A 23,480-nucleotide genomic window follows, 5' to 3' on the forward strand; every position below is an offset into this window, starting at 1 on the left:
TTTCAAAATGAATCATATGAGGATGTAGTTTTGTAATCTTGCTTACAGAAAAAAGTCAGTTTGACATAAATGTAGAGAAAACAGCTGATGTGAGAGAGTCTCCATGGTATAAGAGGAATGAAGGGATGGAAATTATTTTTCCCAAACATATTCCCTCATTTGATGTGACAGAGAGCTCTGTCTAATACATTTGTGACAAATGAAGAGAGACCAAAAAAATGAGGATATAAATATGTAATCAGGGGATAGTGATGACTTCTTAGAGCAACTTTAATACATTTTCAGTGACCCTTCACTCTAAGAGGACAACTGGTTCCAAGTCAATGCAGCAAACTGACTCACAGCAAAGGAGTCAGATGATTTCCATAGAGAGGCACTTTGCATCAGCAGCACCATGCTCCAGTGCTCTGGGAGAGTTTATAGTCCTGAGAGTTGAACACTGGATGACTGACAGCTGTCCTTCATCACAACAGAAGCCACAGAAATCCTCCTCATCAAAAACATGACTTTGATCTGCGTCCTCATCTGGACTCTCCTCTGCTGCTGCTTCACAGGTAAAGTCCAGAGAATCAAACTCCTCTCCTCTATCAACATCTGTCCCTCTGAAATGAAGCCCACAAAACCATGAAGCTGCTTTATGTTTTTGTCTCTGTGTCCTCAGAGTCCAGAGGACAGATCACAGTGACTCAGCCTGGAGCGGTGAGCTCTGCTGTGGGAGGATCTGTGAACATCAAGTGTAGGACCAGTCAGGATGTTTATAGCAACAACTATTTACACTGGTACCAACAGAAAGATGGAGGAGTTCCTAAACTGCTAATTTACTATGCTAACAGACGAGTATCAGGGATTCCAGATCGTTTTACAGGCAGTGGATCAAACTCTGACTTCACTCTGACCATCAGTGGAGTCCAGGCTAAAGATGCAGCAGTTTATTACTGTCAGAGTCGGCACTACATCAGCAGTCAGGATGTGTTCACACAGTGAAAAACAGTCGTACAAAAACCTCCCTCAGTCAGACTGAACAGAAACTGAAGTGACTGCTGCAGCTGGAAGATACTGCAGAGACTGATACAGTTCACTGAGGACACACACACACACACACACACACACACACACACACACACGTTCTTTAAAGCAACCATGAAATGATTTCAATATTTTAAACTCTGTTACAATTTCCATGAATGAATGAATCTCCACAAAATTAAAGACAGTTTTTCTAACGGAAATTCCAAAGACAACAAGACAAAACATGAGTGACCTTCTACTAGTAACCCTACTATACCAGCATGAACACGCAGTCTATAAAAGAAATCTGGGGAAGCTCCTAAACTGCTGATTCATGATGTTACCTCCCGTCAGTCTGGAGCTGACATCACTCTGACCATCAGTGGAGTTCAGGCTGAAGATACAGGAGTTTATCATTGTGAGCAGCATCATAACTACCCACTCACACAGTGAAACAACACTGTACAAAAACCTCCCTCAGCTGTAGAGGAACCGAGAAGAAGAAAATCTGAATTAGCAGCTGCTCAGAGACATAAACTATTTCATCATTTAATAATTAGAGATGGCACGATACCACTTTTCTATGTCCGATACCGATATCATAAATTTGGATATCTGCCGATACCGATATGAATCCGATATAGTGTGTTTTTTAATCAATAAAACGTTTTTTTTAATATCTTGTTGCATTTTGTATAAGTTTATACTCAAGTTTAAATAAATAATCATCATCACCATCATTGTCACCGAATGAAGGGACATAGTCAAAATCATATCATAATAGTTGAAAAAAACTGGAGAAGCAGTGCCAAAGAGCACTGAAGCTTTTATATTCAATGTTGACTCAACAATGCAAACAAACACTTTTTCAGGTTTTCCTCCTTTGTTTTTACATATCTCACTTTGTTATTTAAATTTCCATGGCATCATTCTGCAGTGCAAAGTCTGCAGACAGGATGAGCAGTAGCCAACACCTTTTTAATTCCCAAGCAGGTGAGAGAGAGAGAGGACATTCAGTGGGGCACTGATACGTGTCTCTAAAGATGAATAGCAGTCCTCTTTAAATACAGTCAAACAGAAAGCATTTCCACAGCTGTTGTTCACGCCCTTGTCCCCTCCAAGAGGGAGAGAGTTTACAACCTTATCTCCTCTTCCAGTGTCACATAGAGACTGCTCCTTGCCATCTCTAATAATTGGCTATGTACCACAGGCCTTCAAGGTGGCTGTAGTTAAACCTTTACTTAAAGAAACATCTTTAGACCCAGCTGTCTTAGCTAATTATAGGCCAATCGCTAACCTTCCTTTCATGTAAAATATACTGCTTGCTTATATAAGTTCTATCAACAACACACGCTCTATCCTGGAGTTTCTGCATTGCTGTCACAGTTACGAGTGCAGGACCCAAACGCAGGACTCACTCTGAATGAAAAATCAAAAGGTGGTTTACACAGGTGTCACCAGGTAAGATATATCCATATATAGAGTAGAGATGGCACGATACCACTTTTTTATGTCCGATATCGATACCGATATCATAAATTTGGATATCTGCCGATACCGATATGAATCCGATATAGTGTGTTTTTTTTAATCAATAAAACTGTTTTTTTAATATCTTGCTTTTGTATAAGTTCATACTCAAGTTAAAAAACAACAACAACACTAAAGCTATTCTGTTAAACCTGTATGTAAAAAACACACTGCACCCAAAATATTTCATAGATCAGCAACACTGATCAATCTAATAAAGTTAAACCTGCTCCATCCTCCGTATTCTGGTATTTTAAAGAGTACTTAGCAGAAATATTAAGCAACCTAACTAATAGGGTTGCAAACTCCCAGCAAAAGAAAATAGGGAACCACCCTCTTCCTCATGATGCTTAATCGATGTAATCAACTTTAATTTGATGCAGGGTGAAAAAAAATTCACAGAAATAAATTATTTTTCAAGAATAATTAAATAGATTCAACATCTTTCTTCAACAGAATTGCAGACTGCACAGATGGTACCTTCCCAAAGGAAAAAGTACTATAGCTTACTAGGGTATATTAGACTTAACAGTTACTATACACAGTAATGGACTTATATATATATTTTACATCAGATTAAAACTTTGGGTGTAAGAGTCAGATAATTATTTATTAAAAGCTAGACATTTTAAATGAGAATAAGAAAGAAAAGTATGTCTTTGTGCCCCCTTTTCTCTGTTCATGCCCTATCGGCCCCCCTGGCTAAACTTTGCTAGATCCGCCCCTGCACAGTTACCAGCTGTCAGCTGCGTAGAAAAAGATCCTGGTGTAGAAAGTAATATTAAATAAATTCTAACAACAGCTTATCAAGGTTAAACGTGCTGCTGTTGTTCAGCCGCTGGTTTCCTCTTTCTGGTGCAAAGTGGGCCAAAAACAAACAAGAGAGAAGGACTCACGACAGAAAAGCCGATCAGCTGATCATTGATCAGTTTCAGGTTTGAAGTAGGAGCAGGAGAGAGAGAGAGAAAGAGAGAGGCAGTTGCTCCATATATCGGTTGTTAAGCTTAACGCTGGAATGCTTTACAAACATTCAGAGATGAACTTACTTGCTTTACTTCTCTCTGGGAAAATTTCCTCGGAGATGAAATGCTGGTTTGGTAGCACACAGCCGCTCTATCACGTGACGCACACTGCTGCAATGAGCCGAGTTGCGCCGTGTAGCAAGTTTTGTGAGGTGCTTTTTTGATATTTAATGGATCGGATTACATTTTTTATTTCTCTCCGATATCCGATCCAGGAATATGGGTCAGTATCGGACTGATACCGATACGTAATATCGGATCAGTCCATCTCTATTAATAATAGCTTCAATTAAACAATTTGCAGTTATTTGATTTTAAATATTTTTATGTTCAATTTTATCACATCAAATCAGAACAACAGTTACTTTAAGATTTTTATATTTTAGGTAAAGACACTACAATAATGTTCAGTGAATTATGGTATAAACCATTAAAAAAATTATGACTACTATATCTCTGGTTTATAGAAAATCACACCAAATATTAAGCTTCTGATAAAATGAGACCAATGCAGACTGTTTTGTGAGAGTTTTGAGTTTTACATTATTGATGAACTTTGATTTTGCCATTATTTATCATTTCTAGTCTTCTGGTTTCTGTCTCTGTGTTAGTTGCTGTGCCTCATCTGTCAGCTGTGTCAAGTCTGTGTCTCTGTGTTATGTTTCCTGTTTTACTTTGAAAGTCTGTGTCTCATGTTAATGTGTCTGGTTTTGCTGTCTGGTTAGCCCTGATTTGTCCCAGCTGTGTTTCCCTCCTGTCTCCCATTTCCTGATTGCTCCCTCTGTGTATTTAAGCCCTGTGTTTACTTTGGTCTGAGTTGTGATCTCTCTGCCTGCCTACATTCAAGTTCAGCATTAAAGCTGTTTTGAGTTCATGTTTTTGCCTCTGTGTGTCTGCACATTGGGTCCACCAATCCTGCCTGCACACAGCTCATGACATACTTAAGTGGAGATGACATATAAGATGTCATGTCACCTGTGTGAGTGTGTGTGTAATAAAAAACAGGTGAAATAACTGTATCAAGACTAGAAATTATGAAGAGGAAATATATACCATCAACTTGGCTCCTATTTCTTTAAAAGTATATTAAATGTGGAAATAACAATATAGTCAATCTTTTCAAATTATATAACTCTTGTTTTTTTATTTTGGTTGGGCTTATTAAATGTTTCTATTTTAAGGTGTATTTGTTAAACTCGAGTACTCAAGTTGGGAGTTCGCCTTGTAATCGGAAGATTGCTGGTTCCAGCCCCGGCTCCGACAGTCTCGGTCGTTGTGTCCTTGGGCAAGACACTTCACCCGTTGCCTACTGGTGGTGGTCAGAGGACCTGGTGGCGCCAGTGTCCAGCGGCCTCGCCTCTGTCAGTGCGCCCCAGGGCAGCTGTGGCTACACTGTACAGTGGGGCAAAAAAGTATTTAGTCAGCCACCGATTGTGCAAGTTCCCCCACTTAAAATGATGACAGAGGTCAGTAATTTGCACCAGAGGTACACTTCAACTGTGAGAGACAGAATGTGAAAAAAAAATCCATGAATTCACATGGTAGGATTTGTAAAGAATTTATTCGTAAATCAGGGTGGAAAATAAGTATTTGGTCACCTCAAACAAGGAAAATCCCTGGCTCTCACAGACCTGTAACGTCTTCTGTAAGAAGCTTTTCTGTCCCCCACTCGTTACCTGTATGAATGGCACCTGTTTGACCTCATCATCTGTATAAAAGACACCTGTCCACAGCCTCAACCAGTCAGACTCCAAACTCCGCCATGGCCAAGACCAAAGAGCTTTCGAAGGACACCAGGAAAAGAATTGTAGACCTGCACCAGACTGGGAAGAGTGAATCTACAATAGGCAAGCAGCTTGGTGTGAAAAAATCAACTGTGGGAGCAATCATCAGAAAATGGAAGACATACAAGACCACTGATAATCTCCCTCGATCTGGGGCTCCACGCAAGATCTCATCCCGTGGGGTCAAAATGATCATGAGAACGGTGAGCAAAGATCCCAGAACCACACGGGGGGACCTGGTGAATGACCTGCAGAGAGCTGGGACCAAAGTAACAAAGGTCACCATCAGTAACACACTACAACGGCAGGGAATCAAATCCTGCAGTGCCAGACGTGTTCCGCTGCTGAAGCCAGTGCATGTCCAGGCCCGTCTGAAGTTTGCCAGAGAGCACATGGATGATACAGCAGAGGATTGGGAGAATGTCATGTGGTCAGATGAAACCAAAGTAGAACTTTTTGGTATAAACTCAACTCGTCGTGTTTGGAGGAAGAAGAATACTGAGTTGCATCCCAAGAACACCATACCTACTGTGAAGCATGGGGGTGGAAACATCATGCTATGGGGCTGTTTTTCTGCCAAGGGGACAGGACGAATGATCCGTGTTAAGGACAGAATGAATGGGGCCAAGTATCGTGAGATTTTGAGCCAAAACCTCCTTCCATCAGTGAGAACTTTGAAGATGAAACGAGGCTGGGTCTTCCAACATGACAATGATCCAAAACACACCGCCCGGGCAACAAAGGAGTGGCTCCGTAAGAAGCATTTGAAAGTCCTGGAGTGGCCTAGCCAGTCTCCAGACCTCAACCCCATAGAAAATCTGTGGCGGGAGTTGAAAGTCCGTGTTGCTCGGCGACAGCCCCAAAACATCACTGCTCTTGAGAAGATCTGCATGGAGGAATGGGCCAAAATACCAGCTACTGTGTGTGCAAACCTGGTAAAGACCTATAGTAAACGTTTGACCTCTGTTATTGCCAACAAAGGTTATGTTACAAAGTATTGAGTTGTATTTTTGTTATTGACCAAATACTTATTTTCCACCCTGATTTACGAATAAATTCTTTACAAATCCTACCATGTGAATTCATGGATTTTTTTTTCACATTCTGTCTCTCACAGTTGAAGTGTACCTCTGGTGCAAATTACTGACCTCTGTCATCATTTTAAGTGGGGGAACTTGCACAATCGGTGGCTGACTAAATACTTTTTTGCCCCACTGTAGCTGCCATCACCAGTGTGTGAATGGGTGGATGACTGGATATGTAAAGCGCTATATAAATACAGGCCATTTACCATTTTTTCTGCTCCACCAGTCATTAACTCACACATTGTTTCACTTCCCTTTAAGAAACCTCTCATGCATATCAGCAGAGAGAGAATCATCACACAGTTTGACCTGAAATATGTTCAAACTACACTGGAAATAAAAGAAGCAGATGTAGAAACATTTACAGTAGCTTTAAAATGACTACAAGTCTGAGTTATGGATGATATATATATACATACATACATACATACATATATATATAAAAAAAAACTAAACACCCAGCACGCCCCTGCGGGCGGTTTATCCTTCAAGCTCGGGTCCTCTACCAGAGGCCTGGGAACTTGAGGGTCCTGCGCAGTATCTTAGCTGTTCCCAGGACTGCGCTCTTCTGGACAGAGATCTCCGATGTTGGTCCCGGGATCTGCTGGAGCCACTCGCCTAGCTTGGGAGTCACCGCACCTAGTGCTCCGATTACCACTAGGACCACCATTACCTTCACCCTCCACATCTTCTCGAGCTCTTCTCTGAGCCCTTGGTATTTCTCCAGCTTCTCGTGTTCCTTCTTCCTGATGTTGCTGTCATTGGGAACCGCTACATCGATCACTACGGCCGTCTTCTTCTGTTTGTCTACCACCACTATGTCCGGTTGGTTAACCATCTGCAAGTCCGTCTGCATCTGAAAGTCCCACAGGATCTTAGCTCGTTCATTCTCCACCAGTCTTGGGGGCGTTTCCCATTTTGACCTCGGGACTTTCAGGCCATACTCGGCACAGTTGTTCCTGTACACTATGCCGGCCACTTGGTTATGGCGTTCCATGTATGCCCTGCCTGCTAGCATCTTGCACCCTGCTGTTATGTGCTGGATTGTTTCAGGGGCATCTTTACACAGCCTCCACCTGGGGTCTTGCCTGGTGTGATAGACCATGTGATAGACATGATGGTTCCTCGTCTCCCTCCTCTTTCTTGGGTTTCTGCTGCCTGAGGTATTCACTGAGCACTTGGTCAGTTGGGGCCATCTTCCCAATGTATTCTTGGATGTTCATTGTCTCATCCTGGACTGTGGTGCTGACACTCACCAGTCCACGGCCCCCTTCCTTCCGCTTAGCGTACAGCCTCAGGGTGCTGGACTTGGGGTGAAAGCCTCCATGCATGGTAGGGAGCTTTCTTGTCTTGATGTCAGCATAGTCTGTTGTCAGACGTTAAATGAAAGAAGACGTCTTCTTTAATTTAAGAAGACGTCTTCTCAAATGAAAGAAGACGTCTTCTTTCATTTAAGAAGACGTTAAATGAAAGAAAATGTCTTCTTTCATTTGATGAAAGAAGACGTCTTTAACATTTTGAAACAATTCACCACCAGTAGTGTTACCAAATAAAAGTGTAAGTGTTCACTGACTATGGACAAATTTCCAGAATAGATTGTCCCTATCTTCACAAAACTGCAGATGTGACTAAACACTTTGTTTAATCTGTTACAAATCATCATTCTGGAGTTTCTAACAGTTTTACTGCGAGTCAGTCTGGAGCTGTTTTTGACCCTCAGTGAAGATTCATGAGTTTTAGACAAACCTGATCCAAAGCAGTATGTGGAGAAAAACTATTAAGAGATCCATGGTGAACGCTTCATATTTAATGAATACAATTCTAAAGAAAGGTGTTAATTTGTGTTTCCAAACAAAATGAGGTGTGTTTCATGAATGACAGAATATGGACCCACTTTAACATATGAAACAATCAGTTATTATATACCTATATATGTAGGTGTTTCTGTATACTATGCCGGCCATTTGGTTATGGCGTTCCATGTGTGCCCTGCCTGCTAGCATCTTGCACCCTGCTGTTATGTGCTGGATTGTCTCTGGGGCATCTTTACATAGCCTCCACCTGGGGTCTTACCTGGTGTGATAGACCCCAGCCTCTACGGATCTTATGCTCAGAGCTTGTTCCTGTGCTGCCATGATTAGAGCCTCTGTGCTGTCTTTCAGTCCAATTTTATGCAGCCACTGGTAGGATTTCTGGATATCAGCCACTTCCTCTCTCTGCCGGTGGTACATACTGTGCAGGGGCCTGTCCTTCCATGATGGTGCCTCCTCTTCCTCTTCTTTCTTGGGTTTCTGCTGCCTGAGGTATTCACTGCTGAGCACGGGGTCAGTTGGGGCCATCTTAATGATCTTACTGATGTAACCGTGGATGTTTGTTGCCATATATATATATGTATAGAGAGAGAGATATATATCTTTTTTAAAGTACAAAGTGTTTTAAAATGGGAAAATTTAATGGTCTTAAAGCATGAAACAAACAAAAAATACAGCAAGAGTGGAGCTGAATAATGAGGTGTGGGAGCCCTGGGTGGCCTCACAGGTCACACTGTGAAATGGCAAGAAATGAATCTTCTATGTGCTGTGACAGAACATGAACAGTAAACAGATCACTCCCATTTTTTACTTTAAATTCACGTTTGGAGTCCAGCCAAACGTGGTAAAAGTGGTAAGCCCCGTTGAAGAACTGAAAAGCATAGTATTTATTTTGGCACACAGGCCGCGCTCATTGGAAGATATGATTTATATATATGACTGTTAAACAGAAGAAGTTGCAATCATTGCTAGAAAATAGCAATAGGGGGAAAAGGATTCAACCTGAAGAGACATAAACATGGCAAAGAAATGTGGTCGGATCTAAATCTCAAACACAAGCAAACTGCCTTTTTGTTGCAGAAATTTTAACCAGCAAAAACAGGATGTTCAAGGCAAAATGTTCAGAAATCTGAGTCTGTCTCAAAAGATTGCCCCTGACTCCATGAACTCTTCCAGTCCATCTTACAGCTTTTGATTTAACATCGTTGAGTCTCTGTCTTTGTTCAAACTTAAGGCCCGTCTTAAATCCATGCATGTCTATATTTGATTGTATTAGAATTCATATTTGAATTATTTCACATTTTCCATTTGATTTTTTTTAAATTCAAATTTATCTCTCCACTAGATGTCATGAATGATTTAAATATTTAGCAGAGGACAGCTGCAGCTGACTGACTCTGTGTGTTTGCATATGTGTCCTGCCTCTCTGCTCACAGCTGTTAAGAGGCCAGTGTTGATCAGTGGCTGTCCAGGCCTTTCAGAGCCACTCACACACCAGCAGCACAATGATGATGTCACTGACACTACTGCTGGCCACCCTGGGGCTCCTTGTTCAGGGTGAGACTCTCTGTCTTTGCTTCAGCATGCAGCCAGGTTCACCACAATGATGTTCTGCTATGATGGAGAAACTCTGAAACCAGCAGCACTGACCTTCTTCCATCTGTTCTCCATGTTAGAGAAATGATCCTCTAATGTTTGATCATCTTTCTCTGAGCTCGATTTGTCTCAATAACTTTTCTCCTCTTTTTATGTTTCAGGTTCATCAGCAGAAATCATCCTGACTCAGACTCCTAAAGCTCAGTCTGTTGTTCCAGGACAGACTGTCTCTATCAGATGTAAAGCCAGTTCAAGTGTGAGTAGCTACCTCCACTGGTATCTTCAGAAATCTGGAGAATCTCCTAAACCCCTCATTTACAATGCTAACAGTCGGTTCTCTGGAGTTTCTGATCGTTTCAGTGGAAGTGGATCTGGGACTGACTACACTCTGACTATCAGCAGAGTTCAGGCTGAAGATGCAGGAGTTTATTACTGTCAGCAGGGTTACAGCACTCCGTTCACACAGTGAAAAACTGTCGTACAAAAACCTCTCAGCTGAAGAGGAACTGATCTGAAGCAACAGCTGCAGAACAAACTAAAAGACTGGGAGGAACGATGACTTTAATATTTACTGTGAAATTTCATTTGTGTGCACTGTGAGATTATTATATTATCTTATGCCACGTTATACCCCTAATTAAAGGTTGTGAAATTATTATGTAGTTTTAGTTTGCATTATTCTCCTTAGAAGAAGGTGATAAGTATTACATTTATTAGACTGCTCATTTATTGTGAATGAATGATATTGATTTATGATGCATTATACTGCTGAATATAAGAAATACTGTTTTCAGAGAATCACGGCCTTATTTGTCTGATTAGAAGAGAACAGAGCATACCGTAGAGGTTTTCTGCATCATCTCATCAGGAGGTGATAAAACAGGAAGCCAAGGCCGTCACTTAGGCGCCGTAAGAGAGAAAGAATGTGAATGCTTAGTTTGGAGGGAGGCTGAAGCTATAAGAATGTGAGAAACGGTCAGACACGTCGAGATCAGGCGGACACCCTCCCGCGCTCATCTCCCCTCCGGATGGTTTATGCTCAAAAGTGTTTGCATGGAATAATAAGAATTGTATGGAATAAAATGACTGTTGATTGAGCATTTATACACCGAGTGTCGTCCTTCCTTCAGCCCAAAGATGACAGCATTGGGAGAATTTAACAACAATCACAGTTCAAGTTTAAATTTAAAAGGATTTATTAGATAAATTGTTAGTAACATAAAACACACAAAACAAAAAACATGAAATGGTTGTGAAGTAGTCAGACTCGAACGTCAAGGAAGGTGGTAAGGAAGCAGACTACGCAGACATTTCAGATTTCCAGAGGTGAGCAATTTATTTACAGTGAACTTAATTTAATGTAACTTAACAAAACTCCCCCCCAAATAAACTCTATTAACAAACCTCAACATAACATGGATCTGGTGACACAGCTCACCTCTCCTCTCTTGCATCTGGTAGAGACTGGCTTTAAATAGGGCCATCAATTTCCCTTCAATTGCCCAGCCAGTACCACTCACTCAACTGAGGGATCTAAAACTCTACACAGATGATCTCAAAACACAAAACCTCTACACACTTCTAACATGCACATTTACACAACTAAATGGCAGTATTAACAAAAGGAAAAACATTCAACAAATCCCTTTAAACCTTAACACAAACAAAAGGAAGCATCTCTATGGAAAAAGAAACCCCTCCACTTGGTTTGACCTGCTGATGTCATATGTGACATCATCAGGATTTTAAAATGAGGAAATGCCAGGCGGGCGTTTCCCCACACCTGACCCTCATGAAGACTGAAAAGACAAACAAAGTAAGTATGAACAAATGACTTAATCTGTAACATAATAAAGTATAAAGAAACATAACTTAGTATTTGTCTTAATTTGTAGAATGTTTGATTTGCCGGCAACAGAACGCTTACACAAACAAACCCGGGATAGTGAGTGAAGCAATGTTACATGACAAATAGGAAATCATAGCAAATACATAGAAACAAAATAATGTGTACAATGTGCAAAAAAAAAGGTAAACGCATACAAATGGAGAGCATTGCAACTGCTCCTCCACTTTGTCACAGTGGTGTACCCAAATAAAAATATGAGTCAAAGAATACGGACACAACACTGGCTCCAGATTTTTAACATGTGAACATTATTTTCAGATGACTGATGTTCTCCGCGTCCATCAGTCTGACTCATTCTTAGTTTCTACATTTATAACAATGGACAGTCTGTCCAGAGAGAGGCTCGACCTACTACAGAGAGAGAAAATAGACTTTAGAGAAACTGAGAGTTCAGAGAAAAAGACACAACTGGAAGGTAAAATATAACAAGCTGTTATTAGGACTGATGTTATACAGGTCTGATAATTATTGTCCATTAATCAGATAGCAACACAAATGCTGTTGTCAGTGTTTCTGCACTGATGAGCAGCTCTTTTCTATTTGTAAGCTGTTAAATATTAAACTGATCCATCTGTGGAGCTCAGCTGCAGTCCTTCATCACACAAGTCCAGAAAATCACTGTAGTCACATCACAACGAGTGTCTATAATATTCTAATATTCTGCTGATTAACAAATCAAGCAGGCTGTTATAACAGTGTTTGTAGGGAATGTGTTCATTCTCATGTCAGTGACGATTTAGCCTCATTTGGATATTTCCAACATAAACGAATCACTGTTACTGTTGTAAAAACCTAAAGTTATTTAGTCAGTTTCCAAAGTATTAATGTAGACAGAACAAAGAATTTTAAGGTGTCTCTTTAAAATAATATCTTACTAATGCTTAAAAGTGTGACATTATTATAAAGTCCTCCCAAAATCTGAAACCACTGAAAATAAGATGTGATCATCCTGACAGACTGTGGTCTTTGTCTTTTTTAAGAGGTTTAGTGAAGTGAGTTTCTCTCATTTTGCTGTGAACACTAGATGAGATTAACTTCTATATAAGTTGATTAAAGCAGAGCTGTAGTCTCTCATCTGCCTGCATTCCTGTGTTTGTTCTGTTAGTCTGTTCTTAACATCACGTCCACTGTCGAGCTCAATTCTGTCGTCATTATTTGAGTCCAGTTGTTGTCTCGCTGCCTTCTGTGAGTTACTCAGCCTCTGTTTTGTGTGCTTTAAATCTCAGACTCCTGATCTCCACCTCATCCTGACAATTAGTCTCCAACTAAGTCTCCACCTGCTTCACCTCTGCCACCACCAGCTTCTAGACTCTTCTCTGCTTTGTTGCTTCATCAGAGTTTCACTGCTAAATAGTTCGTTAATCAAACGTCAGTAATTCTTCATTTAAATGTTCACTTAAATCTAAAAAACACAGATGACGCCCTGCTCTTTGATTTCAATTATTCTGATTGTTTTCTACACTATCAGATTAAAATGTAGATCATAAACAGCTTTGAGACTGAAAATTATCAAGAGGACACAGATAATCTATGGTTGGACCTCAACATCTTAAATGTGTGTTAATAGATTTAACCATTTTCACTGCACATTACACTCGATGTGTCTGTTTACATTTTTCTTTTAGTCTGGTTTAATAAATATTACAAAATCTTTATTTTTATGTGCATTTATCAAACTCACAAAGTCAAAGAACATGTTTCCTCGTTACATTTTTATTGTTTTAAAAGTCTGAAATATCAGCTTTACAACAGACACAAAAGGATGAAACTAGAGGAGATTGTTGATATGATTATTGTCATTTTGAGATGAAAATATGACAATATTGACAATAATGTGTTTATTTTTTAATCTGCAAAGAAAGAGAAACAAAGAGACAGAAGAAAAACAGCATGAAAGACTCAGTGATTGACATCAGGACTGGGAACACTGGTCTCTCCTGAGTGGCTCTGAGACCAGAGGCTGGGAGCCCTGGGTGGCCTCACAGGTCACAGAGCCCACCTTCCCCCACTGGTCTGCAGTGAGCGTCAGGGTGCTGCTCCAGCTGTAGAGGCCGTCGTTCTGCAGCACTCCAGGAGTCCTGCTCTCCTCCCCTCTGATGCTGCTGCTGCCACTGCTGTCGCTCGTCTTCCAGGACAGACTCCAGTCTGAGGGGAAGCCCTTGTTGGCCAGACACATGAGCGTGGCCTTCCCCTGGTCCAGCTCTACACTGGAGGGGGGCAGCACTGTCAGGGTGGGGCGGGTATCACCTAGGAAACACCAATCAGCTTAAAGGACAGGAACCACAATTTGAATTTCTCTGTTAAGAAGTTTCTGTCAGGTGTTTTTTCTGCTCCACCAGTCATTAACTCACACATTGTTTCACTTCCCTTTAAGAAACCTCTCATGCATATCAGCACAGAGAGAATCATCACACAGTTTGAGCTGAAATATGTTCAAACTACACTGGAAATAAAAGAAGCAGATGTGGAAACATTTACAAAACAAGTTTAGCCTCAAAATCATCAGTTCTGTGTAACGTGTTAGAGATAAGAAACCAAACTGCACTGCTTGCTTCATGTGGATTTTTTTTACTACTTATATGATTTTAAATGACATTTGAAATTATATCTGATACAATAGAAACACCAGACATGTTGCACATTGTCAAATGCTCATCCTTAACTTTTGTAAATAGAATAAGCAGAAGTGGCAACAATTGTAACAGATGTTAAGCTACAAAATCCTCAGTTCTGTAAAATACACTAGTTGTCTACTTACCTCATGTGGGCTTCAATCATTTATTGTAGTGGTTCTATGATTTTATGATGATACGTAAAATCTACATTTTTTCTGACACAGTAAAAACACCAGTGATCTTCATCTTCACTCTGTCCAGTTTTCCTTAAGGACAGTAACATTTAATTTATCCTAACAAAAAATGTAATTTACAAATAGAAAAAAAAAATCACAGGATGATGACAGTTTATATTATTTACACATCACATTGTCTTTATGTCAGAAATGTCGACATCAAATCTGATTAAAGCTGATTAAGTTACCCTCTATGTATAATGGTAATATAATATAACCTCTACAGGAATGTTATAAAGCTAACATTCACACTTGTTTCTTTAAAAACAGTATAAACTTACTTCCAACATCCAGTCTGGTTCCTCCACCAAAAGTCCACCACAGTGATACAAACTCATTGAGGCGCCGTACAAAAACCTCTGACTGTAGAGAGACACGGCTCTCTGACTCTAACAGACTGGATTAAAACTAAAAGCTCTCAAGACTTAACCAGATGTATGTATATGTAAAATATCCTCAAGTCCACTCTGATGTTTTATATCATTTGTTAATATTCATTTTAACATTTATTCTGAAGCTAACTTTGTTTCTTCATGAAAATTTATGTAAAAATTATTTTACTGAGTTTTTTTCTGGCACACCGAACAGAAAAGTCAAGATAACCACAAGAAAGACATCTATTAAAGTAAAAGAGGTTTAAGTTTGACTTACTTCCAACATCCAGTCTGGTTCCTCCACCGAACGTGTACCACAGTGATACAAACTCATTGAGGCGCCGTACAAAAACCTCTGACTGTAGAGAGACACGGCTCTCTGACTCTGAAACAAACAAACTCACCAATATGAATTCTTTAAATCATAATTTCATGACATATTATTATTATAAATATGAAATAAAAATGAATGAAACACAATAAAACAATTTGCATTTATTTTAGAGTCAGCAAAACTCTGTTCCTGACTTTCTGACACAGTTTTGGTCCTCGGTAACCAAAAGGTTATGGCTGTGATATATTGTGTATTTTAGAGTTTGAAGAAATCTAAAATAGTGCTGTCAGTGTTAATCTTGTTAAAATGACGTTAACGCCATAACCACATTAACGTTGCAAATCTCTGTTAGCGAGTTAATGCGTATTGCCCTGTGCATGCAAGAGCCCCTAGCTGCAGCCACTGGGGGGCGCTATATTGCGACCTCCTCACTAACCGGAAACACGTAATATCAGTTAAATCGACTTTGACAACGAAAACTAAAACGTGTTTTTCTTACTATTGATGCTGCTGATAAATGAATTTGGTTCTAAGTGTTTTTAACACTTCATCACCATCCCTTCAGCTTGTCCGTGGCCCAAAGTGTCCATGTGTTATGTTTTTGTTTCTTTGCTACTTTTTCTGCATAAAGATTTTTTCATAAATATAAAATAGTCATTACTTTTTACATTTTTAATCCTTCAAACACCTTTTTCTAGTATAATGCACTTGTTTGAAGACAACCTCAAAACCCACCATTTCATATATCAGCAGCTACTGGAAATTATTGTACAGGGGTCCCTCGTTATAACGCGGTTCACCTTTCGCCGACTCGCTGTTTCGCTGATTTTTTTTTTTTACAGCAGTTTGTGTTGTGTGTTCTGATTGCTGTAAAACATTGTCAATCAATCTAGTGCCGTGTCTCCTGTACAGCAGCGGTCCCCAACACCCGGGTCACTGACCGGTACCGGTCCGTGAGTCGTTTGGTACCGGGCTGCGAGAGTTGAGGCTCGGGTGTGAAATGTATGGTTTTCAGAGCTTTTATCGTTAAGTCAGTTTCCCTGGGTCTTTACCCGTGTTGTAGTCGTGTGTCTTATTTTGAAAGAACTATTTACGCGTTACCATAGTGACCAGAGAGCATCAAGAAGCAGACCGGAGGATGTTACTCTCAGTGTTGTTGATGCATTTCAGGAGGACTCTGCTATTAAAGTTACACAATTACACAGCTGAATTCACGTTTATCATTATAGTTTTATTGACTTGACTCTTTAAATTATCACCAGTCCTTTTCATCAAAAAGGAATTTTTTTTATCTACATTGTTATTTTTTACTCTTTAAATGCCAGTTAGGCTATATATTACCAGTAACTTTTCAGCTAAAACGGTGATGAAGTCCTAATGGTTTCATAAATCTTCCTTTTTTTGTGTTATATTTGATGCATCATAATTTATTCCAGTTTATCATGCACAAACAAACACACAACTATTAGATCCTTAAGATCAAACCTGCGTCATTCGTTTGGTCCACTGCAGTGTAGCAGTCAAAAGAAAAGTGAAGTGGCCACAAATGGCCAGGATAGAGCCCAGAGGGTCAATGTGTAAAATGTATAAAAATATTATTGATTACAGGATAATACATTAATGTTAATAGCAACTGTAAGCATTTTACTTTGAAGTAAGAAGTATAAACAATGCTGTTACTGTCACGGGACCGAGTGGTCTGTACTGAACTGAACTCTGTGCAGAAACCCAGAGCAGAGACAGCAGATGGTTTAACAATATTTTATTAGGCCTAAGCGCTCCAAATGTAGCAAGGACAAAAAAGAAACAATAAGACGTAGAGCTTGACGTGGCGAGGGAACGGGGCCTGAGATGCAGAGTGGAGCTGTGCAGTCACATTGCAGTAGGGGACACAGAGTGTTGAGAGGGGAGTGACGAGAATCCAGGGGAGCTGAGTGGCGTGGCGAGGCTGACCTGAGATCCGGGGTTTTCAGATGGAGTGTGATGGCAGGAGGGCAGGCAGGTGAAGCACAGAGTGATTTTCAAAATGATCCGGTCCGACAGATGATGACAGAGGAGTTGCAGGTTTCAACAAAAAACGAGCCTTTATTTGGGTCGAGGGCTGAACCAAAAATGAAAACTATGAAAAAACTATGAGAACTGTGACAACGGTGACAATTGTGGTGGGTATAACAGACGACCTGACAGTGACATTGTCAGGGCTCGTGGGATGAGCCGTGTGGAATTTAATGAGGACAAAGATGCAGGCAGCTGAGATGCAGGGGAGTTTTTATAGAGAAGGTGGAGGTACAAACAGAAACAGCACAGGAGTGGAGGAAACTAAACAAAACCTAAACTGGAAAAAACTAAGAAAACAAACCTGAAGCGCTAACTGGAGACCCAGAGAAACACAGAAACACGCAGGGAGAAACACAGACGAACCAGCAACAGGCAGGAGAACACACAGGGCTTAAATACACACAACTGTATCCCGGGATGGGAGAGAGGAGGGGAACACACCTGGGAGAAATCAGAGCTGACGAGACAGGGGAAAGGTAACCTGAACACACTCACATGAGACAAAGACCTTCAGAATAAAACAGGAAACTTACAGACACAGAACCAGACAAGACACTGAACTTAACAGACTCACAAGCAGACACAGTGACACCATGGACAGACCGAGGGAACACGGAGCAGTGGGAGCAGGCACAGAACAAAACCCTAACAAATGGTAAACCTTAACAAAAGATATAACAGAATAAACAAAGAACATAGAATAATATAAATACACACAAAACACAGAGTCGTCAGACTCAGGACCATGACAGACATACAGAAAACAGACGACTTAAATACATACAGGAGGTGATATGGGGAACTGGGAACACATGGGGAAACAGCTGACTGACATTAACATAATGACGGGACAGTGGAAGTGAACCTAATACAACGAACAAAGAACACAAGACTCAAAATGAAAATAAAATAAAATAAAACAGGGAACACGGCCAAAAAATACAATAAACAACGAAATAGCACAAAACACTGGGTCTCATAGAAGGAGGAAGAAATGTTCTTTTTGAAATAATTTACAGTGAACATCATCAACAGCATCATCAGATCGATCCCACTCCCTGTTGCAGTCATTTCCATAGAGAGGCACTTTGCATCAGCAGCACCATGCTCCAGTGCTCTGGGAGAGTTTATAGTCCTGAGAGTTGAACACTGGATGACTGACAGCTGTCCTTCATCACAACAGAAGCCACAGAAATCCTCCTCATCAAAAACATGACTTTGATCTGCGTCCTCATCTGGACTCTCCTCTGCTGCTGCTTCACAGGTAAAGTCCAGAGAATCAAACTCCTCTCCTCTATCAACATCTGTCCCTCTGAAATGAAGCCCACAAAACCATGAAGCTGCTTTATGTTTTTGTCTCTGTGTCCTCAGAGTCCAGAGGACAGATCACAGTGACTCAGCCTGGAGCAGTGAGCTCTGCTGTGGGAGGATCTGTGAGCATCAAGTGTAGGACCAGTCAGAATGTTTTTAACAACAACTATATGTTCTGGTACCAACAGAAAGATGGAGGAGTTACTGAACTGCTCATTAAGTATGCTAGCACTCGACAATCTGGGATTCCAGATCGTTTTACAGGCAGTGGATCAAACTCTGACTTTACTCTGACCATCAGTGGAGTCCAGGCTGAAGATGCAGCAGTTTATTACTGTCAGAGTCTTCATGTTATCAACAGTCAGCATGTGTTCACACAGTGAAAAACAGTCGTACAAAAACCTCCCTCAGTCAGACTGAACAGAAACTGAAGTGACTGCTGCAGCTGGAAGATACTGCAGAGACTGATACAGTTCACTGAGGACACACACACACACACACACACACACACACACACACACACACACACACACACACACACACACACACACACACACACACACCTCACAGTCCCTCTAAAATTATTTCACAATCATTTCTTAGGCCTTGATAAAACTCTAACTTTCATAACTAATGTTAATGTAGGTTTGACTCAAAACATCAGACTTGTGTCCATCCTGACGAGCTAGCACAGAAGAACATGTGAAACACAAAACAGTTGATACTGTGAGTCAGATCTGTGATGAAGAAACTCTCCTGTAAATATTAAAACTGGGAAGTAGTTATTAAATGAGAATATTTTAGTAAACTACAGTACTGATATATGTATGTATGTAGATTGCTCAGCTACATTCTTGGTCACAGAAATATTTCACATGATTTGATCTGAAGATTTAAAGTTTAGTTCATCAAGTCTTTAACTTCATCTTTGTGACATAAATTATTCTGACATTTACACTTTTTAACCTGCACTGATGTTCTGAAAGAGACATTTTTAGTGTCTCCTATGTTGATAAAGAAAGTTTAGTTTTTCTTTGGGTTATTTGATCAATTCTGACTTTGAAGAAAACCAGGACGGGTCTCATCATGGGTCACATGCAGGTTACAATAATCTGTCACCATGTTTTCTACTTCTTCTACACCCAACAGCAAATATCATCACAAAATCCCACATGATGGAAAATTATGCATCTACAAAAGACTGTGAAACTATTTATAACAGGGAGCAGTTGTTGGTTGTGATTCTATTTTTTTTTAGTTGTTTTCATTTTTTTACATTTACACTCTGATGTGATGCAGCACATGTGATTCTCTCAGTCAAAGTTACTGAAGCAGAGATTTTCAGTGTCTGGAAGCATCACTGCTGAACCTGAAGGATGATTATCAGACAGAAGAGCAGCTGAATGGAAACACATGAAAACCACTATTTGAAGACCTCAGTTTTTATTTGAAGTATTAAAACCATCAACAGTGCCACAAGCATGAAAACATGAAAACTATCAAAGCAATACAGACACAGAGGGAGCAGACTGAGAGAAGCTGCAGACTAACGCCAGTATCAGAGTCCCAGTGAGTCAGCTCAGGACTGGGAACACTGGTCTGTCATCAGAGTCTCTGAGAGTGGAGTGTGAGAGCCCTGGGTGGCCTCACAGGTCACAGAGCCCACCTTCTCCCACTGGTCTGCAGGGAGCCTCAGGGTGCTGCTCCAGCTGTAGTGGCCGTCATTCTGCAGCACCACGGGGCTCCTGCTCTCCTCCCAGCTGATGCTGCCACTGCCATCCACCTTCCAGGACAGCCTCCAGTCTGAGGGGAAGCCCTTGTTGGCCACACACATGACTGTAGCCTTCCCCTGCTGCAGCTCCTCACTAGAGGGCGCCAGCACGCTCAGGGAGGGGGGGACTCGACCCACTGCAGAGAGAGAGATGTTAGAGAAACTGGGAGTTTGGGTGAAACTGATCTCCAGCTGTTTCACTTCTCTATCTGAGATTGGTAACCATAGAAACAGACAGGCTTCACTGCTGAACCATGGCAACAGATGAGTTTCAGTACCAAAGATAAAAATATTAAAGCGTTTCTTTGACTTCTGATGTACTCATGTGCGTTATGTTTGTATTATTTATTAGTTTTATAATTAGAAAACAAACAGAAATTAACATGTCAGATTTTTATCATAAACAATTGTATGTAAAACAGAAAACAGCATAGACCTTTTTTTGGTCTATTTGGGAACAATGAAGATAACTGTACTTACTCACACATTAAAATCCATAAAATGATCAAACCTCAGACAGCAAACTGTTACTGTGTCGTTAATAATGTTAAATCTTTAACTATTAATTTTAGATGGATGTCACATTATTTGCAGCAAAAGGTTGAAGACAAAACTTTTATGGAAATGTAAAATATATAAATGTTTTCTACTTTTCTTCAAGAAAAAAAAAAACCTTTTGAAAGTTTAATTTCCAGTAAAAATAAATGCACAAGATGATTTTAATCTGAATTCAAAATTTACACTGATATTAGATTTTATATTTATGAGAAACATGAAGTATTTATGTAGAAGGAAATGAAATGAACCTTAATGATACAAGTTTGAGCTTCATAAATGAGTCAAATGTACTTACAGTTAACATCCAGTCTGGTTCCTCCACCGAACGTGTACCACAGTGATACAAACTCATTGAGGCGCCGTACAAAAACCTCTGACTGTAGAGAGACACGGCTCTCTGACTCTGAAACAAACAAATTCAACAAAATCATTCACTGTTTGTATAATGTTATAAATATAAAAACTGAAACAAGAAACTGTTCAACATGTTTTTATAAACTGCATTTTTAAAATAAGATTCACAGTTCAGATAATTTTATTAATTCCAAAATGTGTTTGCAGCTTTCCCACACTACCTGCTCACATGGTCAAACTCACACAGCCTACAGTCTTTAAACAATAATCACAAGCACTGTTGCACGTCAAGGCAGAGATAAACAAGCAATGAGGTCAAGGAAAAAGTCAATAAATACATCAAAATGAACACAAATGTTCAAAATAAATGAACAGAATATGAAGGGTAAATGTCTCAAAATGAACAATCACAGAAACATTCATCTAAACGACTCCTGTCAGCGTTCAGGAATCTAACAGCTGAGGGAATGTGTCAGGGCTCTGTGTGCGGGCAGGTGGAGATGTGGATCCAAGTGCTGGACTCTGAGACGGAAATATAACTGAAAACCTCAGCTTTACTGCTGCCACCAACAAAACAGAACCAAACATGAAAACACTAACTGGAACACACAGGCAGGATCTGAGGGTACGACACGACACCGAGCACGGGAAAACACAGGGCTTATATACACAGGGTAATAATGAGGGAATCTACAACAGGAGGGAGACACAGCTGGGAGAGATCAGGGCTGACGAGACAGGGGGAACAAAGCTGCACACACTAACATAAGACAAAGACTTTCACAATAAAACAGGAAACATGAATCACTACTCAAAACCCAAGCAAATCATAATTCAGAGAAAAACCAAACATAAGAACTAATCTCTTAACAAGAATAGCTGAAACATAGATTATAAATAACAATCAACAAAGCACCAGAGAAACATCAAGAACAATCCATCATTCAAAAAATAAACCAAAACATAATAAACTCAAAATTCTGGGTCGAATCGCCCCAGAACCGTGACAGAATGAAGGATTTGAAGTTTCTGTTTGTTCTACACTGAGGTACAAGGTAACGGTGACCTATTTTATAGAAAGGTTTAAGAGTACTCAAAAACCAAATCTCTGAGAGATGCAACCAGAAGACGGATGAGAAACATACTTGAGGCTGAGATGACAGAATAACATGGGTAAGAATCAAAAATGTAAGATATAAAGAAATTTTTTTAACATTGTATTTTTTTTATTTGTGATGTTTAATGCCAATTATTGAATTTATACATTAGGACATCTCCCCCTAAAAGCGTAAGAGTGGTGTATGCGCAGGGCATTGTTGCTCGGTCTCCATATCTGGAAGACCCATATTCACAACATGGATATGTAAGTAAAGTGAACTTTTCAACATTAAATACATAATTGCCCTCAGAAATGTTGATAACATAGTCCTTCTTCATTTATTTAATTACATAGGAACATTACTACAATCCAGAGAGCGGTTCAGGATACATTGCATGGCGGTTGAAGACCATTCAAAGAAAAACTGTGGAGGAAAGAAGCATCTCAGTTTGCAAATCTCCCAAAAGTAAGTTCACTTATCATTTAAATGATACTGATGTAATTTGTAGGCAGGATTCAATCAAACACCTCTCTATGTTCTGTATTTTTGCATTACAGATAGAACAAGATTTCCGACTCCTGTTTTGTGAGGTCACTGCGAGCAAATTCTTGGAGAGGTGGCCCATCAATCTCAAAGCAAAGGTTGTAAAGGAAAGTCATGGACTTGTCCCCACCTCAGAGCTCTTGGAGTTAATGTGCAATGCTGAGTCAGGTACTGAAGTTGAGAATGGTATGATTGTGACTGTTTTTGTTTGCCATTGTTGGTTATATAGGTAATTCTGTCAATTCAATGTATTTTTTGAATAATTCTTTGTTTATTCATCTGTAGGCTGGGACAGTGACTTGTCTACTATCTTGCTGCTGCTACATCTGCTACCACCATCTGCACAAGGGCGAAAGAGACCAGGAAAGATGTCTGCATCTCAAGCTGTCGATAACCTCATCAAATTCCCAAAGGTATAAAATATACTTTCCATCACCTCTATTTTCATGGACAGTGAGTTGAGCTAATCTACTGTCAGAGG

The 23,480-nt window shown here is 40.1% G+C and overlaps 1 protein-coding gene, 1 pseudogene and 3 gene segments (V, D, J or C); 2 read left to right on the forward strand and 3 right to left on the reverse strand.

Annotated features, from left to right (window-relative positions):
* LOC148096601 (Ig kappa chain V-III region MOPC 63-like) overlaps positions 1 to 23,480 on the forward strand; it is a 104,850-nt gene that overhangs the window by 29,263 nt on the left and 52,107 nt on the right.
* On the reverse strand, positions 6,932 to 8,660 carry LOC148096603 (uncharacterized). Its single transcript, XM_087835352.1, has 2 exons — positions 8,503 to 8,660; positions 6,932 to 7,517 (listed from the first exon to the last, which is right to left on the reverse strand). Exons 1-2 carry the CDS (start codon positions 8,658 to 8,660, stop codon positions 6,932 to 6,934), a joined length of 744 nt encoding a protein of 247 aa, XP_087691478.1.
* On the forward strand, positions 9,684 to 10,305 carry LOC148096604 (immunoglobulin kappa variable 2-29-like). The segment is given in 2 exon segments: positions 9,684 to 9,797; positions 9,998 to 10,305. Coding segments are annotated over 2 exon segments (360 nt in total).
* Positions 13,439 to 19,023, reverse strand: LOC148096605 (Ig kappa-b4 chain C region pseudogene; annotated as a pseudogene). The gene is made up of 3 exons (XR_015717147.1): positions 18,969 to 19,023; positions 15,248 to 15,385; positions 13,439 to 13,992 (listed from the first exon to the last, which is right to left on the reverse strand). The product of XR_015717147.1 is annotated as an Ig kappa-b4 chain C region pseudogene (transcript).
* LOC148096606 (Ig kappa-b4 chain C region-like) lies at positions 20,098 to 21,473 on the reverse strand. The segment is given in 2 exon segments: positions 20,098 to 20,581; positions 21,298 to 21,473. Coding segments are annotated over 2 exon segments (465 nt in total).

This window comes from Neolamprologus brichardi, chromosome 22 (genome assembly GCF_056152115.1).
Source record: "Neolamprologus brichardi isolate AB-2024 chromosome 22, ASM5615211v1, whole genome shotgun sequence".
NCBI classification, from domain to species: domain Eukaryota; kingdom Metazoa; phylum Chordata; class Actinopteri; order Cichliformes; family Cichlidae; genus Neolamprologus; species Neolamprologus brichardi.